A 15796-nucleotide genomic window follows, 5' to 3' on the forward strand; every position below is an offset into this window, starting at 1 on the left:
GCCTCACATTTCATAACAGCCAGTACAACTCCAGAAGCGCAGAGATGAGTTTCAGTGGCGAGGCTACTGTAATGCAGGAGCCTACAGCAACTGCCAGCTGGTAAAGCAGGGTACGCTACTAGGGTACACAACTTTCCCGAGAACCAGAAGAACATTAATCTATGTAACTAATACAGCAATGCAGGTTCTTCTCTTTTACTTTGTCACAGGATGTTTTCATTTCTCTAGTAGTTAATGAAAGATGATGTATTTTTTTTTACCTTTAATTTTACCTATTAGCTAAGCTTAGAAATGGAAAATTTCTCTGACATTCAAATGCATTACAAGCTTGAATTGACATTGTTATTCACAGATAGCATGAAATCTCAATATAAACTGCATGGGAAAAACAGGAGAGTTTGGCAAGTCATAAAAGTATCCACATACATGCAAACAATATTTAAAGAAAAGAGAAAACCTGGATTGTTTTGATTAGGGAAGCATTTTTATTATTTTTTGCTTTATCAGCTTCAAATTAGTCCTTGCTTCCTCCAGCTCTGATACTCTGAGTGTGCTAAGAAATCTTCCAGTACTATCTGCCATCAGAGATGTTCCAGCTTATTTGTAACTGAACCGGTTAGTATTTATCTTCTGAGGCAAAAATGGAAGTTTAATAGTATGTATTTCAAGATGTGTGTGCATTATAGGTGGAAGGACAGGAAAAATGCTGGAGTGGCTTACGATTTTATGCATACCCCTGAACAAGAGGTATATTACCAATCCCATACTGATGTTAGTCCTAGGACCCAAGAGGTCCGTCCCCCTCTCATTCCCACCTCTTCACTCAGCCTAACAGCAGATTGCTGCTCCCATCTTCATCTGTCCTGGTATTAACAATGATTTATCACCCACAACTGGTGAGCCTACAGTAAGTAATAGTGTAAGAAATTATTTGTGCAATATGACACTAGGAAGTAATGACATTGAAAAGGTCCCTTTGTATTTTCTAGCTTTTTGAGAAAAGACTATACATTCTATTAGTATTTATTGTAATTTATAGAGCTGTTCCATATGTTACATGAAAGATCTTGTCTCATTGCACCAGGTTTTTATTTTCAGTTTATTTAGAATACCCTTTGGAAAACGATTGTCATATCAAAACCATAACTTCATTAAGAAATAAAAGCTGAAACACGAGATAGAAGACAATCTCTATCTCATAAGATATGAGATAGAGATTCTCTCATATTTTGGAATGTCTCATATTTCAGTTCTTTTTTCAAATTAGGGAGTGTAATTTTTCAGTCAATAGAGAATACTGTTATAACAGTGTACTAACATCAGTTTGGACATCAGAATTAATTTGTTATTAGACTGGCACATGAGATAGGACGTACAGAGTCAGGAGTTGCACTGGGACCTCTTCTCCCAAAAGAAGGGCACAAGAAACCAGCCCTTTCTGCATAGTGACAGGGGGGAGTGAGGCTATTGTATTTCAAACCAGAATAATTGTAAGAAATCAAATACTAGTGCTTGCACTGACTAGTGGAACTAGCCAATAGTAATTTAAAACTTTCTTCTTATTTAATCTTATTCATTTACATGATGCCAACAGCTCACCTGAATATTACTGTGACCACATAAAATTTCTACATACCTGTCATGCTTGCGTTCTTATTTTGTTCTAAGCATTGTTGAATGAATATTCCTTGAAGCTAGGATTACATCTCATGTGCTTGTACAAGATTTTATATTACAGGACTTTTTTTGAATTGAGCCATTGGGAATTACCATAGTAAAATTAAGTAAAATAATTTCTATACTTTACAGATGCAGTCAGCAGAGATGATAGTACAGTGGAATACCGTCTACGCCAAAGTCACAAATGCCCAGAGATTTCCTTTTTTTTTCTTAAAATCCCCTCAACTTCTGTATAGATATGAAGTTGTACATTGTATATTACTCCACCAAAATATCCTTGCCTTTTCAAATTTTCAGCATTTGGTTTCTGCAGCCAATGTTCTGTGGGCCACTGAAAGGCTCTGAATGAGGGGTCTGTTGTAGTTTAGAAGATCATTCTGAATATCATAACTAATTGAACCGATAAATTGCAAAAGGAAAAAGCTAGCCATAGACACTCCAGTTACATCTCTTATCTGTGCTGAATTTGATCCCTCTCATAATGTAACATATAATTAAAGGATCATTCTGCTAATTTATGCTATTCTGGCCAACATACTGTAAGAAAGTTAAAATTACAAAGTTTCAAAAGAGTACACAGATTACATTTTGGCAGGAGATTTTAATTTCTCTGAAAATGCAAATGTTGTAAGCATGGGAAAAAAACCAACCAAACAATCCACACCGAACTCTGTTGCTTTCAAAGTCAAATTGATGCAACTTGGAACATGCATTCAATACAAACAAGCAAATAGCCCAAAAATTCTGGAAGTGCAATAGTGTCATACTTGGGATGGATGGGGAAATATTTCTACAGAATTCTACTTCTGACTACGGTCTCATTTCTTGTCCATTTTTCTTCCTTTTCTAGTTTTCAGCACTCAGAATCTCATGGAGCTCTTTCAGAGGAGACAAGGCATATACGAAAACACACAGGTGCTAGCAGGAGGCACAGAATTTGCTGAATTTGCAATGCAATTCTAGCTATGACAAAGTCTCACATCTTGACAGCTGAGGACAGCTGAAAGCAGATCAGTAAGGTCTAATGGAAAGGACCTGTAAGGTACAGAGGCAGCCCAGAGCTCCAGTCCCTTCAGCGCTTTTGTCTGAGGCATTAAAATAACCCTGTACGTGCTCCCCTTCCACCGTCGTAAACTGGCATATTGCATAGGGTTAACACCACACACAAAGGAGAAATTTGTAAAACGTGTGATACTTCCACTCCAGCCTGCAGAAATTAAAAAAGAAAAGGCTATCACAAAAAGCAATCCTGCTGGCACCATCAAGGCACACCATCAAGAAAGCCACTGGTATATTACTTATTTATTAGCTACCCAACATGTTCTAAGCATTTTACTAATGAAGACGATGCGTTTTCAATTAAGCGTTTATACTGTTAAAGGGTAAGAATTGCTTACGTAAGCATTTACTACTAGGAATAACTTAGTATGGTCACGCTATGATAAAATTATCTACTTTTCCATTTTCTTTGCCCCTCCTTCATTTTTCACTGACTTTAGATAACTGGAAAAACAGAGCATTCTGATTTGAGAGAGCGCTTTATAAATGATACTTGAGAGCTGTGAAGGGCGGGAATCCCCTCGCCCCACGTCCTCGGTGTGGGTGCTTGCTCTCAGGGGCAATAATGTCCTTCCCAGCAAAAGAAGAGGGTTCCTGCATGGAGGGTCAAAGGATGCCAAGGGAGATAGGGGGCTGGATGGCTGGTTTGGGGGAGAGGTAAAAAGACAGATGGGAGAAAGAGAGAACACACAGTCTTATCATCCATATCAGGTTTTGAGTCCAAAGTGTACTTTAACAACCCAACACGGCTTTCCGGTCTATAACCTTCTGGAGGAGATTCCCTTTCCGTGGACTATTCAGGCTTTCAAAATTAGGCACCATTTCTGATTGGTATGAACCCCTATTTATAGGTTCACAGTGCTGAGGATGCATACAAGTACTATCATTTTGCTAGGAAGTGTACATTTTGCTGAAAAAAGAGGGCTAAAGAAAATCATAATAGATGTACACTTGCAAAGCCTGAAATTGAAAGTAGTGTACTGAGATTGTTGCTGGATTTGTGTTTTAAGATGAAAAAAATATAATAGGTCATGAAAATTGTTCCACATAAGATAAAGAACTAAAAAGCTTTAATCATGCTCCGATGATTGTATGTTAAAGTAATTTGGATTTCTCTTCATGGAGTAATTTAACATATTAAATTAAAGCTTGAGAGAAATCTGAATATTGAGTGTTCTGCAGTTCTTATCTGGGAGATGTTTACATCCAGATTTTGGGCTGTTTTTTTGTTCCTATTTAAAGCATAGTATTAACCACCTTCACCTTTGTCTGAAAATGTATTTGCTGTCACTTTATTTTTTTAAATATTTGCATTAAAATAAGGTTATACCTTAAAATAAGTTCAGACTATACATACCTGATGTATAGACATACATATTCATACACTTCCACACACCTCTCAATGCCACTGAAGAGTGTGAGATTTAGCCTACTGTCCATGGTAAGTGTTTTTAGCCATACTCCCCCAACTAGCTTTATCATTCCCTGGTAAAGCACTAAAAGAATTAGCTTAGTCATTCTATTTATTAGTTATAAGAAAACATACTGTTATGCTAAAAGCTGTAAATGTTCTGCCCTTGAAAGGTATGTAACTTTTTGGACCCTACAGTTGTTACCCTGGTAGGCAGACACTACATTTCCTAAACAAAGGGTCAACCTGTGCCCATCACTAAATGTTCTAAAACAGTTTGCTACTTGCCCTTAACCTCATTTTTTTGCTTCATTTCCATTTTTATTGTTTTATTTTTTATTGCGTTATTATTTATTGTTTAAACACAAATTCTCATTCTGAGGAAGTATCTGTTGTGCATTATATTCCACCAACAACTCTCAAGCATCTTATTATCTAAAAAAACATAAGCAAAGAAGGGTCATTCAGGAGGTCATTACAATAAGCAAATTCAGAGCTAGAATATGGACTTAAAGTCCATTATCTGAACAGTTTGGATGAGATCCATGGAAAAGTATGAAAATACATTTTACTTAATGCCTGGTCTGGCTTCCCTGGAAACCAGAATCATGAGAACAAAGATAATAATGCTGTACTATTTACAATTTTATTTAATTCTCCTGTTCTTCCTGAATAGATTATGCCTTCAACACCATCATTTCCACTAAAAAATGAAGGAAATAAGTAGTATGAGAACATTTTTTAAAGACTTGCCAACTGTTAAATTTGTGAAAGTAAGTTTTAAACTATGGCTTATATTATTTAAAGGGTCTTCAGAAGATAAAATAAAAACAATCTCATAGTACATTTTTATAACTATTGTAAAGTCATAGTTCATTATCCACCATCATAAACACAAGGAACTTCAAATTAGGCTAAAGTATTCTAAAATTTGCCAAAAAAAAAAGAACAGAGAGACTAATGTTATTATTACTGTATCAACATTTTCTTTTATTCTTCTAAACTCTACCAAAGAAATACCAGCTGGAGGAAACACAGCCACTTGAAAGAACACGAGACTAAAGAGAGTATGTTCTAAAGTCTGCCTTAATATTTATATACTAACATAATAAAATCAGTGCAGCTGGAAAACCTTTGTAGTAAAATAGTTCATTCCTAAGTTGATCACCTTCCATGCAACAACTTAATATTTTTGGATCTTTGCAAATATTGAAGCACAGCCAGTTAGTTACATTTTTGCATCTATTTCTGGGTGAGTAATATCAAATTAGTATTGCATACTAGTAGATGTGACCATTCATTATTTTAACTTCACAAAAAATTAATGCACTGAAATATCTGTCAAACAGTATCTAATCTAATAATAATATCAAGCTGCATCCAATCTAACAATAATCCAGTAAAAATTAAAGTCCACAAGTTCCACATTTCATCAGGTTGGATATAGTAGTTTAACTATATGTTAAACCTGCATAACTGGCACTATAGAAAGTAACTTTCTATGCTCTGAATCTATTAAGTACAATGTAAGGAAAAGTGCCGCTTATCTAAATGTTTAATAATACATATCACTATAACACTGACATAATATGTCTTTACATATCAGTTGGACTTCTTTTTAGTGTAAATAGGTACCGTTAAATAGGAAGTAAAGTTAAGGGTACACAAGGAAACTATAGATTTAGATGTGAAAATATTCAGCTACTAAAAAAAAGATATATGCATGGAATATTAAAAATGGATACCAAGTAAAACAATTAATGTGTATTTTTTATATTATATATGTGATCAAAATATTTTTACTGACCTACACATATATATGAGTCTGTGTGTATTTACTTAAAATATAAGCATATATGTGTTTATTCAAATTCAAGATTCTAGCTATTAATGAACCTAGACATTACTAGAAATTATATGTATTTTTATGCTGGACAAGCAAGTCTACATACATATACATACAAACATATGTAGTATCGTCTTTATATACCAACACAAGCACTATAAATATGCACATAAAATGAATAAAATTTATATAGACACATATTTACATGTATGTACGTAATATATGTATACGTAAGTGCAGAAACCAATATTTCCTGATTGTCAACCTATCTGTTTGTACAAGTATAGAGCTGTACATGCTGGGTTCTTTTGGTAACACAATATCACCAACACTATAATCACGGTATACCAATCTGTGGTATCTAACTCAATCTGTGGATCTAGCTGCAACTACAAAATAAAGCCAAGTAAAAATAGTTGGAAAGCTTCAACATATATTTTGCTAGTATCTCTGCAAAGACATTTAAATATGAAAATTTTTTAAATTCATAACATACATAGAAGGGAAGCATGCATATTTTTGCTCTCTATTTGTAGAAGCTGTGGACTTGACGAAGTCTCCTACCTTTACACGGTCAAAGTAGGCTTATAAGAATAGAATGCAATTCTCCCTACGTGGAAACAGTATGGCTGCTTCCCACCAAAAAAAATATTTGTGAGTAATTGAATTGACACGCTGTAGAAAACCAAACCCTTGCATCCTGAATCAACACTGTAGGAAAAATAGATGTGTATGGATTCTGCCACTAAAACTAGATGGAAACCACACAAACAAGAAAGCTCCCTTTTGTTCCTGGAATTGCTGAGTGCCATTCAGAGGACTGCCCTGCCCTTCTCAACATGCCCAATACACGTCAGCACTAATAAAATTCAAACAAAAACATGGAGAACAACAGCTAACCTACAGCAGTTCGATTTAACAAAAGATCTTTCTTTACTAAGCAGTACAAAAATTATGCCAAAATATGTATCAGTGGACAGATTCTCAGTAAATATGAAGGTGAGTTAAAACATTGGTTTCAATGGAGTTATGCTGGCTTTACAATATTTAAAAATATGGCTTACCATCAATCTTCCTCTTTTGTTACCTTCATGGCTCTTTGCTAATATTACATGAGCAATGTCTTTTCATCCGCACCTTGCAACTTCTCCCTGAAATATTCTCTCTTGTTCAAAAAAAAAAATCTTATATTTTGATTTTTCTTATCACTTTCTTGAGTATAAATATCTATATAGAACAATGGTGATTTCTATGAATTTTCTCTGAAAAAAATGAACATACTTTTGAATTGTCTTTTCCTTTCCACTGCAACAAGACAAAAAGCAAAGAATCAGTAACAAAAGTAATTAGCTATAAATATTTTCTTTGCGGTAGTATGGTGGGGTAAGCATAAGCATTTGCACTTTCTATTTTTAAAGCTCTCATTGTTTATGCAGCTGAAAATTATTTCTAATTTATACCACAATTCTGACCACCACCTCATAAATTTCCTGTTCTCTGTTTTGGTCATGGTTTATTGTTTTTCCATTTTTGATATGCATTTGTCTATGATCTACCTAAAAAAACCCAACAACACCTCTATAAATACTAAACCAACTATAAGCGTGAAGGTATATCACACGGTTGCATAGCTGAGCAAGAAAAGACAGCTCCTGGAATAACACAAGTGCCCTCAACCGCCTCCGCCCCAGTACGAGTTGAGAAAGAAAAGTGTTGGAGCCATAGTTGCCAAAGGAAAACACTTTCTTATTTTCAGATGTCCGCAATTGCTATTACATTGACTATTAAACACACTTCAGTGTAGACGCCCCTCCTAATTAAGGGGTTTCATTTTTGCCACAAAAGGAGCTAGATTGTAATGGCATCTTTTGTCCTGTGCTTAATGAAGGGTGAGATATAGTTTAAATAATTAGTAACACCACTGGAAGGGAATGCAAGTAATTAGCATAGCTCGACACCCAGAGCAACACCAGTTGCTGTTGTTAGCATCAACAATGTGTCAATTTAAAAAGAAAAATCACAAGAAAGAAAGTGTCACTTGAAGCGGTTTTGCTTTTCTTTTTTAAAGATACAATTAACCACCCATTTCTGAATGAATGCACTATACTATTGGCTACCACATGCACATTCTTTCAGAATAGTTTTTAAAGATTTGCGTAGCCTATCTATCAAACCCCATGTATTTTAAAACCATGCAGCAGCATTAGGGCAAGCAACAACCTATTTTTTCAGGTGGGGATTTTCTGATCCACTTGAACATTGAATTTGCCAATGGTGCATGCACATTATCTGTAAGTTAACAAAGACCATCTGCAAGCTCGTACCTAAGATTTACGTTAGCAGCATGACCAGTGACTCAAGAGGTCGTATCACCATTTATGAAGGAGGAGACATGAACATGAGAATGGACCTGAATTTCTTGCCTCTCAGCTACCAAACGCTGATGTGAACAGGTATTGTTCCCTTACTCCTGAGGGATAGATGCCAATCTATGGAACTGAAAATCTCATTCTCAGAGTTTGATATATAAAACTGCACCGATTTGTGAGATGGAAGAGACAATGAGGAAAGGAAAGACATAGTTTTCAGGTTACCTTCTTATGAACAGAGAATGGACGCTGGATCTGGATGAAAACCACCTAGCCTACTGTTCCTAGACTCACAGCATAAACGTGGCATAACTGCTGGCATAACTGGCATGACTGATGTCATTGCTGGCATTAGCAAAGTGAAATGGGCTGCCTCATGACAAAAGGGGATAGGAATCGGATTTCATCTAGGTTAATTATTATCCGTATAAAGTACTTCTACATAGTTTAGGTACAAAGAAAATCCACATCTCAAAAAAAATTGTACAGATACTATAAACAGTGACAGGACTTACCATTATAAGGAAAGTGATTTGACCCAGGCCTATACTAACCATTAAATTAGTACTTGAATTACTCTTTGAGGTGGCTGGCAGAAAGTACTTTATTGGGCTTCTGCCAAGTTAGATAAATTGTGTAACATCTAATGTCAATGTTGCTTGGCTGTCTGAGATATTCATTCAGAGTTTGCTTAGGCATCTTGGCAGAAAAAAGCCATAGAACATACAAAAATACCCTAAACTTTTTTCCTATCTGCAATACGAAGTCAAAGATCTCAGGAGAAGATACATGCTTTTAAAGTCTTCTTTCAAGACTTGCTATATCTAAATACACCAACACTAAGAAATGTTTAAAATCTATTGACATCCTCAAAAATATCCAGTATTTAATTCTGAGAGTATTTCATGTTAAGCAGTGCATTCCTACTCATACAAAGTTGATAAACAAGACAATGGTTTAGTCACTCTTAGCTTCCTAAGTAGTAGCACCTGTTAAGGATATAAACCCACTGGATTACTGAAAAGCACCACAAGTCCATGTCCCTTCTAGTCACATTTATAGTCCATGCCCCCTTTTATCAATAGCTAAACTCTTACCTATTAAAATAACACAGCAGTTTAGAAAAAAAAAGAAAGCAAAAATAACAACTCCTTCTTAGTAAATAAAAAAGTCTTTCAGAGAAGAAAGGAAGCTATCAGGTCCAGGTGAAGAGGTGTCTTTCATTATGTTTATATAATCATAGAATACGATCTGCGTGTTTGCATATACATAGAGGCACAAAGGCCACACAGCGTGTGTAGGCAAATTTCACCTGCACTCACATGAAGTTATCGTAGAGATGTGTGCAGCCACACATTTGTGTCTGAAGTTATCTAAGAAAACCCCTCCAGTTAGTTAAACCTATTAATTCAGTTTCTTTTTCCGCCTCCGAAATTCCATGTGAGAAGGCTGGCAGATAAGCTTTGCCCTCCACACTTGTGGTTTCTCGACTGCAGTCCATCTTTAAAAAATCCCCCCGCAGAGGCGCACAGGCACACGCAGACCGTCCTGAGGGAGCGGTGGGAGGGAAGCGTGGGGTGCTTAATTCCTGCCTTTGCTCTGCGGCAGCACCGAAATCAGCATGAGAGGAACATACACCCAGGTGGGCGGGAGGCCGCTCGCCTTGGCCTCGCTGGTCAGCGGGAGCTCGGCCTCCGCCGGCAGCTCGGAGAGCAGCCAGAGCACCCTGCGGCCTGGCAACCCACTGCCACCCCAGCCAGGGCCTCCTGCGCGGGGCCGGGGGGCTGCTGGAGCCGCCCGGCTACCTGGCAGGGGATGTGCCGGGAGCTCGCCAAACTGTGGGAACGCCACAAGGATCTCATAAACAATTTCGGTGTTGTTTCCAGGACTGCGCCGCCTGCGAGCCCAGGTGGGAGGCAGCGCAGGAGGAGCGGAGCCGGCATTTGGGTTCCCTGGCTGGACGGGCAGCTGGCATCCCTGAAGCCGGCACAGATAAATGCATCTCCTGTTAGCAGCGATGCAAAGGGTTTTTCACAATGAAAGCAGCCAAATGAAAAATAATCAACAGCAAAGCGCATACGAAGAATGCCTGACATTTCAATCAGTGCCTGTGTATGTGCAGTCAGCGCTAGACCTTGCCAGCTGCTGCAAACAAAGCTGTAGGGAGATTCACCTAAACAGTAGTATATCCTGCATATTCCTTATGATAGCTACAGAGAAATCAAAGCACAACTGAGGAATCTTTCTTTAAGCAAAACCTGACACCTTTTCGATGGTGATGAGCAAATGCACATATAGATCTATAACTGTATCTCGTCCTATTAGAGACCACACACCTGCGTTTCCCAACCCCTGCCCAAATGAGGAATTTAGCATGAAACCGGAGGGTGCTTTCCTTCCCAACCACACGCTGCTTGGCTAGAAAAGCTGATGGGTAGCACTAACCTTTAGCTTGTCATAGCGCTCACTTAAAGCTGCCACCTGATGGTCACGGTGTCGCCCGACCAGTTTACACAAGGCACAGATTAACTGGTCGTCCGTCACGCAGTACATGTTAACTTTCTCGTCCTCGTGCTCCAAGCACATTAATCCCCTGATGTGAGAGTCCGGGATGGGCTCGATGAGACGGTGGCCGGTGAACGGCTTCTTGTTAGGGTGAGTGGCTTTCAGGCACTCTTCGCAGTAGGATACCTCGCAGGTAACACAGGTTTTCACCGCCTCCTGGGCAGGGTCCTGGTCGCAGAACTGGCAGAGGACCTTCTCGCAGGACGACATGCTGTTGCTATCAAATGCCCGCTCCCGGCGGGTCTCGCTGGGGGAATTGGGCCCGCTGACTGAGGCTTTCTGAAACCTGTCGATGATGTTTTGCAGGGTGACGTTGCGCTTGAGCCCGTCTAGACCACGCTGGCTGAGGGTGATGACATAGCGGCAGGTCGGGCACTGGAAGGCGGTGATAGACTCCACCGGCTCGTTGGTGGCGCAGTGGGAGACCAGGATGCGGTGTGCGCAGTTGAAGCAGAGGCTGTGAGCGCAAGGCAGCAGCAGCGGGTCTTCAAACAGCTCCAGACAGATAGGGCAGGTCAGTTCCGACTCCAGTGTTTCCATCTTCAGGCAAAGCTTTCCTGTAGCGTCAGCGAAATCCAGGGAAGCTGATCAGCTATCTGGAAACACACATAAAATTCGATTAGGCGAGAGAGAACATGAGGGGGCAGCCGTGGGGGGTTGTCAACTTTCGCCACTGCTCCCGGGGCTATCAACCCACCACGCCGGGCGGGAGAGCAATCTAAAGTTTTGAACCTGCACATGCACATATCAAGGTATTTAAAACCAGACTGCTTTATTCTTTTCCCCTCTCTCTGTTCACTTAAGAATGCAAACCAAAAGCTCCTTCTTGATTTCTTTCTCTTTCCCTTTCTTTCTCATGCGATCGAGGAAAACAGTAGATGTTTCTGTGCATTATTCAAACCCAAAATGATGACCTTCAAACAGCCTATTACAGCAAAATTAGATTTCTTCTGCAGATGCTGCTTTTGGCTTCACTCATATAGTAGTAAAACTTCTTAAAAAAACTTCACCTTTGTATAGCATTGTGCAAGGATTAGTCCAGAGTATTATAACTAATAACCTTACGATTGCTATTACAATTAACAGAGTTATTTTATCAGATTGAAATTTTCATTTGCTATTATAGCAACAGTACAGCATTTAGAGTACATGTCTGTGTTTACTTCCATAAATATATAACTGAATATACACAGGGAATAATGTTTCTAGGAAAGCATGTGATATTTTACATATAATATATATGTATGATATATATATATATCATATACTAATATACTATTCCTATGTATTTCAAGAACATATGCAACTGTATTTATATGTACCTGTACTTTTGCGCATACATAACTGTACACATATACCCAAAAATATATCACATATGTGTTTGTAGTAAGATAAACACAGCTGGAGGGTTGCACAGTGTCGTAACTGAAATGCCTAAAGGAAGGTGGATGAAGTAAATGATAAACAGTAGTTTAGCCCAAATTTTTGATGATCCTAACCTCTGGTACAAGAAGAACCTCTAGAGAGTAAGATGTAGCGAGATAGTGAAATGTGTGATTTGCCTAGGAGGGGTTCGTGTGTGTGTGTGTGCATCCACTTTTGTGTGAGTACTCTCTACTACTAAAACTTATGAACTACCACTTGCTTCAGTGGCCTTATTAATCACTTGAAGTGGATTAGGAATCAATGACTTTTAAATGGAGGGCATGGGATTTTCTGGAGAACGCAGCAGTACACCCCCATCAGAGATCAACTGAAACTTCATTTTGCTTCCTTTCCTGTGCTCGGCGTTACAGAGAGTGGTTTTGAAAGAGTCGCTCTATGCAGCTCTCCCAGCCTAAGCTCCCGTCAAGAGCCCGTCGCTGCCGCAAGCAGACAGGTCAGTGAAGCAGAAGCAAAAGCTATGCTTCACACTCACAGAGCTGTACCTCTTCACAGTACAATCTATTTAAGCTTTGTTGCTCATAACTGAGGATGGCTTCAGATGGCACAGCTGCATCGTCTTTACACTGTAAAGTCATTGTTTGGTTGTGTGAATTCTTGCCTCCTCCCCTGGCCAGGGAAAAGGAGGGATGGACAAGAATCCTCCACGAACAAACCTTGGTTCATTAAGGGTGAGGAAAGCTCAGGGCTCATTAGCAGCCTTGGGAACCAAGCGTGTTTGAACCTTCTGTACTTCATGACAATTAGTGTGGGGAGTGCAGCGACAGGAATGCTACCTATAACCCCAGTATGAACCACAGCAAAAAGGAAAATTCAGCAAACAGAGGCAAGGTTCAGACTGCCCATCGGTACTTAGTCCTCCTTGCTCTGTGGGAAGAGCAGCAAGGCGTCTGTTCCAGAGGTATGCTTAGAAATTAAGATACTTTGTCTCTTTGCACTAACGCATCCTTTTATTCTGCCAAGAAATCTGAGCATTTAAAAAATGCACTGACCCCATCACAAAATTTGCTTTCCTGTATCTTCTGTGATGCTGATCTTACTTGAAATAAAGTTCAGTTTCCCAAAGACTAATACATTTATAACTATCCATCAGCTACCATAATTGCATGGTGCATCTGGTCAAAATTAAAGGCCTGGCAATTTGATATAAGCAGGAAGACAACTCCCCTCCTCTCTTCTCAACCATAGCCACACAGCACAGAAGAGATGAAAGCCTTTTCTGCAAATGCAGTCCAGTTTGTCTTTCCTCCTCTCCACTCCCTGTATCACAGAAGTCCCAGAAGATCAAAATCTCATTCACATTGTTTGAATCCCTTCCACACCACAACTGTGTACCTCATCATCCACTTACCCTACAGGTTGAATGCTGCGCTGGAAATGGGAGAAGGAGATTTGGGATTGTCAGGAGACAACGTTTTAAAAAGGCAAATTAATAATTTCTCAACTATTGGCAGTCCAGTGAAAATCTGCCAACAAAACCCGCAGGTATGTTTCTTAGGACCATGTTTGGAATACGGGGCTTTCTTCCACGCTGTCCTTTCTGTACAAAATCCCTCCTCTTCCTTCACGTGCCAGTTTCATTCATTCTGTTTCCTTCTTAAAGCACTTTTTTTAACCAAAGGCTTTTTTATAGTACTCATATAAAAGAGAGGTACAGATAAACAGATAAAAGCAGCAGAAAAACATTTGCATAACTGCCTCATGGAATGATGTTTGAATCGCCATCATGGCTGTACATAAATACCACCATCTCAATTGATGACTAATTCTGATCTATCTGACCTGAAAGAGCAGCAGCTCAGCCCTGACTAATGCTATTCAGAATGAGCAAGGGTGCCAAAATCTGATCTTAGACTGTAAACGTCTTGGAATAAAAGCCTATCTTCCAAGGTAATCAAAGCTGAGCACACTAATAGAAGCCAAAAAAATGACATTTCCCTGTTTTCTTTTGCAGTTGCCAATAAGTCAAAACACACTGAATCTGGGAATGAATAATGAATCCTTTAAGAGGCACTGAAGAGGGGCTGCATTTTCTGGGCAATCCAATGATTACTCTTTAATTGACTGCAATTCTGCTTTCACTTTTAGGTTGGTGCCTGAAGTATAGAGTGTGCTGCCGATCCAGCTACAAAATATTTCAAACTCACTGGCCCTTGCCTTAAGGTTTCATATTCAGTATTTTTTTTTTCTTGAGAGTGGTAGAGAACCCATAGCTACAGTAAACTGGAAGATTAGGCAGAAACTCAATATGCATGGTTTATATATGCACATGGTTTTACTCCATATTCAACATGGCCCATAAATTGAAATACACATAGACAGCCTCCAGACACAAAAAGGAAAGAAGGAATTTCGAGTACATAATTTCATATTTGCAAAAATAAGGAATCAATGGCAGAAAATTATACTATTACCAAAATGTCATTGAAAGGAGAAGTATTATTTTCTACCCACAAGAGATATCAAAGTAAAAGTGATTGTCAAATGATTGTCAAAGTGTTATTAAAAAATCAAAAATATACTTAAGTAACTTTGGATTTGTGACATCTCCTCAGCACATAACAATTAGTTATGCATTATGTGGTAAGCAAGGTAGTAAATGAAATCCCAATCTCAATGTAGTTCATGGCAAGACTTCTACTAACCCTAGTGGAATTAGCATCTTTGTACCTCTTGTTTTAAGCACGACAATTTTTGTAGGTGGCATTAATGCCTTCAGTTGCACAGAAGCGCACCCAAAACTTTTCAGAAGTAAAGAGACGTGACAGAAATTAAAACCAAAGCTGAACTAGATAAATTTCAGTATGTTAAGTACCAGTAAAACTGAATAGATAAAAAAATCTGTCAAGCTGTTTCATTACTAGATGTAATGCCATGCTGCAAAAATGCTGTATTATACCTTCCATCTGTTTTATACTTGAAAAATTATGGATCAGAGATACTACCAAAGTCCAGAAAACTGTTACCACTGATCTCAACGAGACTGTAGCAATCAAAGCCCAAAAAAGCATTTCCTGAGGAGGACATAAAATAGGCAGTTCATCACTCTTTGAAACATTAGTATTTAAAGGAAAATCTGGTGATTTGGTGGCCCTGAAATCAACCCAGGGATGACTGAAGGCTGACTCCTGAATTTTCATGCTGGGAGTGACAGTGTTTTGGATGTTCCCTACACTTTAAGTTCAGAAAGGAGTATATAGAAGCAGCAGGATAAAAATACCAGAAAATGTTGATGGGAGGAGACTTCCATGAACCAGAACTGTAAGCACTTCCTCCCAGGAAGAAACACATTTCTATATTCTGAAAAAATCACATGTCCTTAGAAAGATATTGCAAACCACGCACTGTTACATGGAGTTGTTCTCACAGCAAATACCCCTATACGGCTCCTATACACAGGCTAGCACTCTTTCTGCACCCAAA

The 15796-nt window shown here is 38.7% G+C and overlaps 1 protein-coding gene across 2 annotated transcripts in view; it reads right to left on the reverse strand.

The window, feature by feature from the left end:
- The window catches only part of MID1 (midline 1), a 101138-nt gene extending 89668 nt beyond the window's left edge, over window positions 1-11470 (reverse strand). The window contains exon 1 of one of the 2 annotated variants that reach the window (XM_059818626.1): window positions 10925-11470. In XM_059818626.1, coding sequence (XP_059674609.1) covers window positions 10925-11470 — 546 coding nt within the window. Of the gene's footprint in view, window positions 1-10810 lie in introns of both variants that reach the window. The other variant, XM_059818617.1, reaches the window with a different exon arrangement.
- Window positions 11471-15796: the final 4326 nt, after the last annotated feature.

Source organism: Gavia stellata, chromosome 1 (genome assembly GCF_030936135.1).
Source record: "Gavia stellata isolate bGavSte3 chromosome 1, bGavSte3.hap2, whole genome shotgun sequence".
In the NCBI taxonomy this organism is placed as follows: Eukaryota; Metazoa; Chordata; class Aves; order Gaviiformes; family Gaviidae; genus Gavia; species Gavia stellata.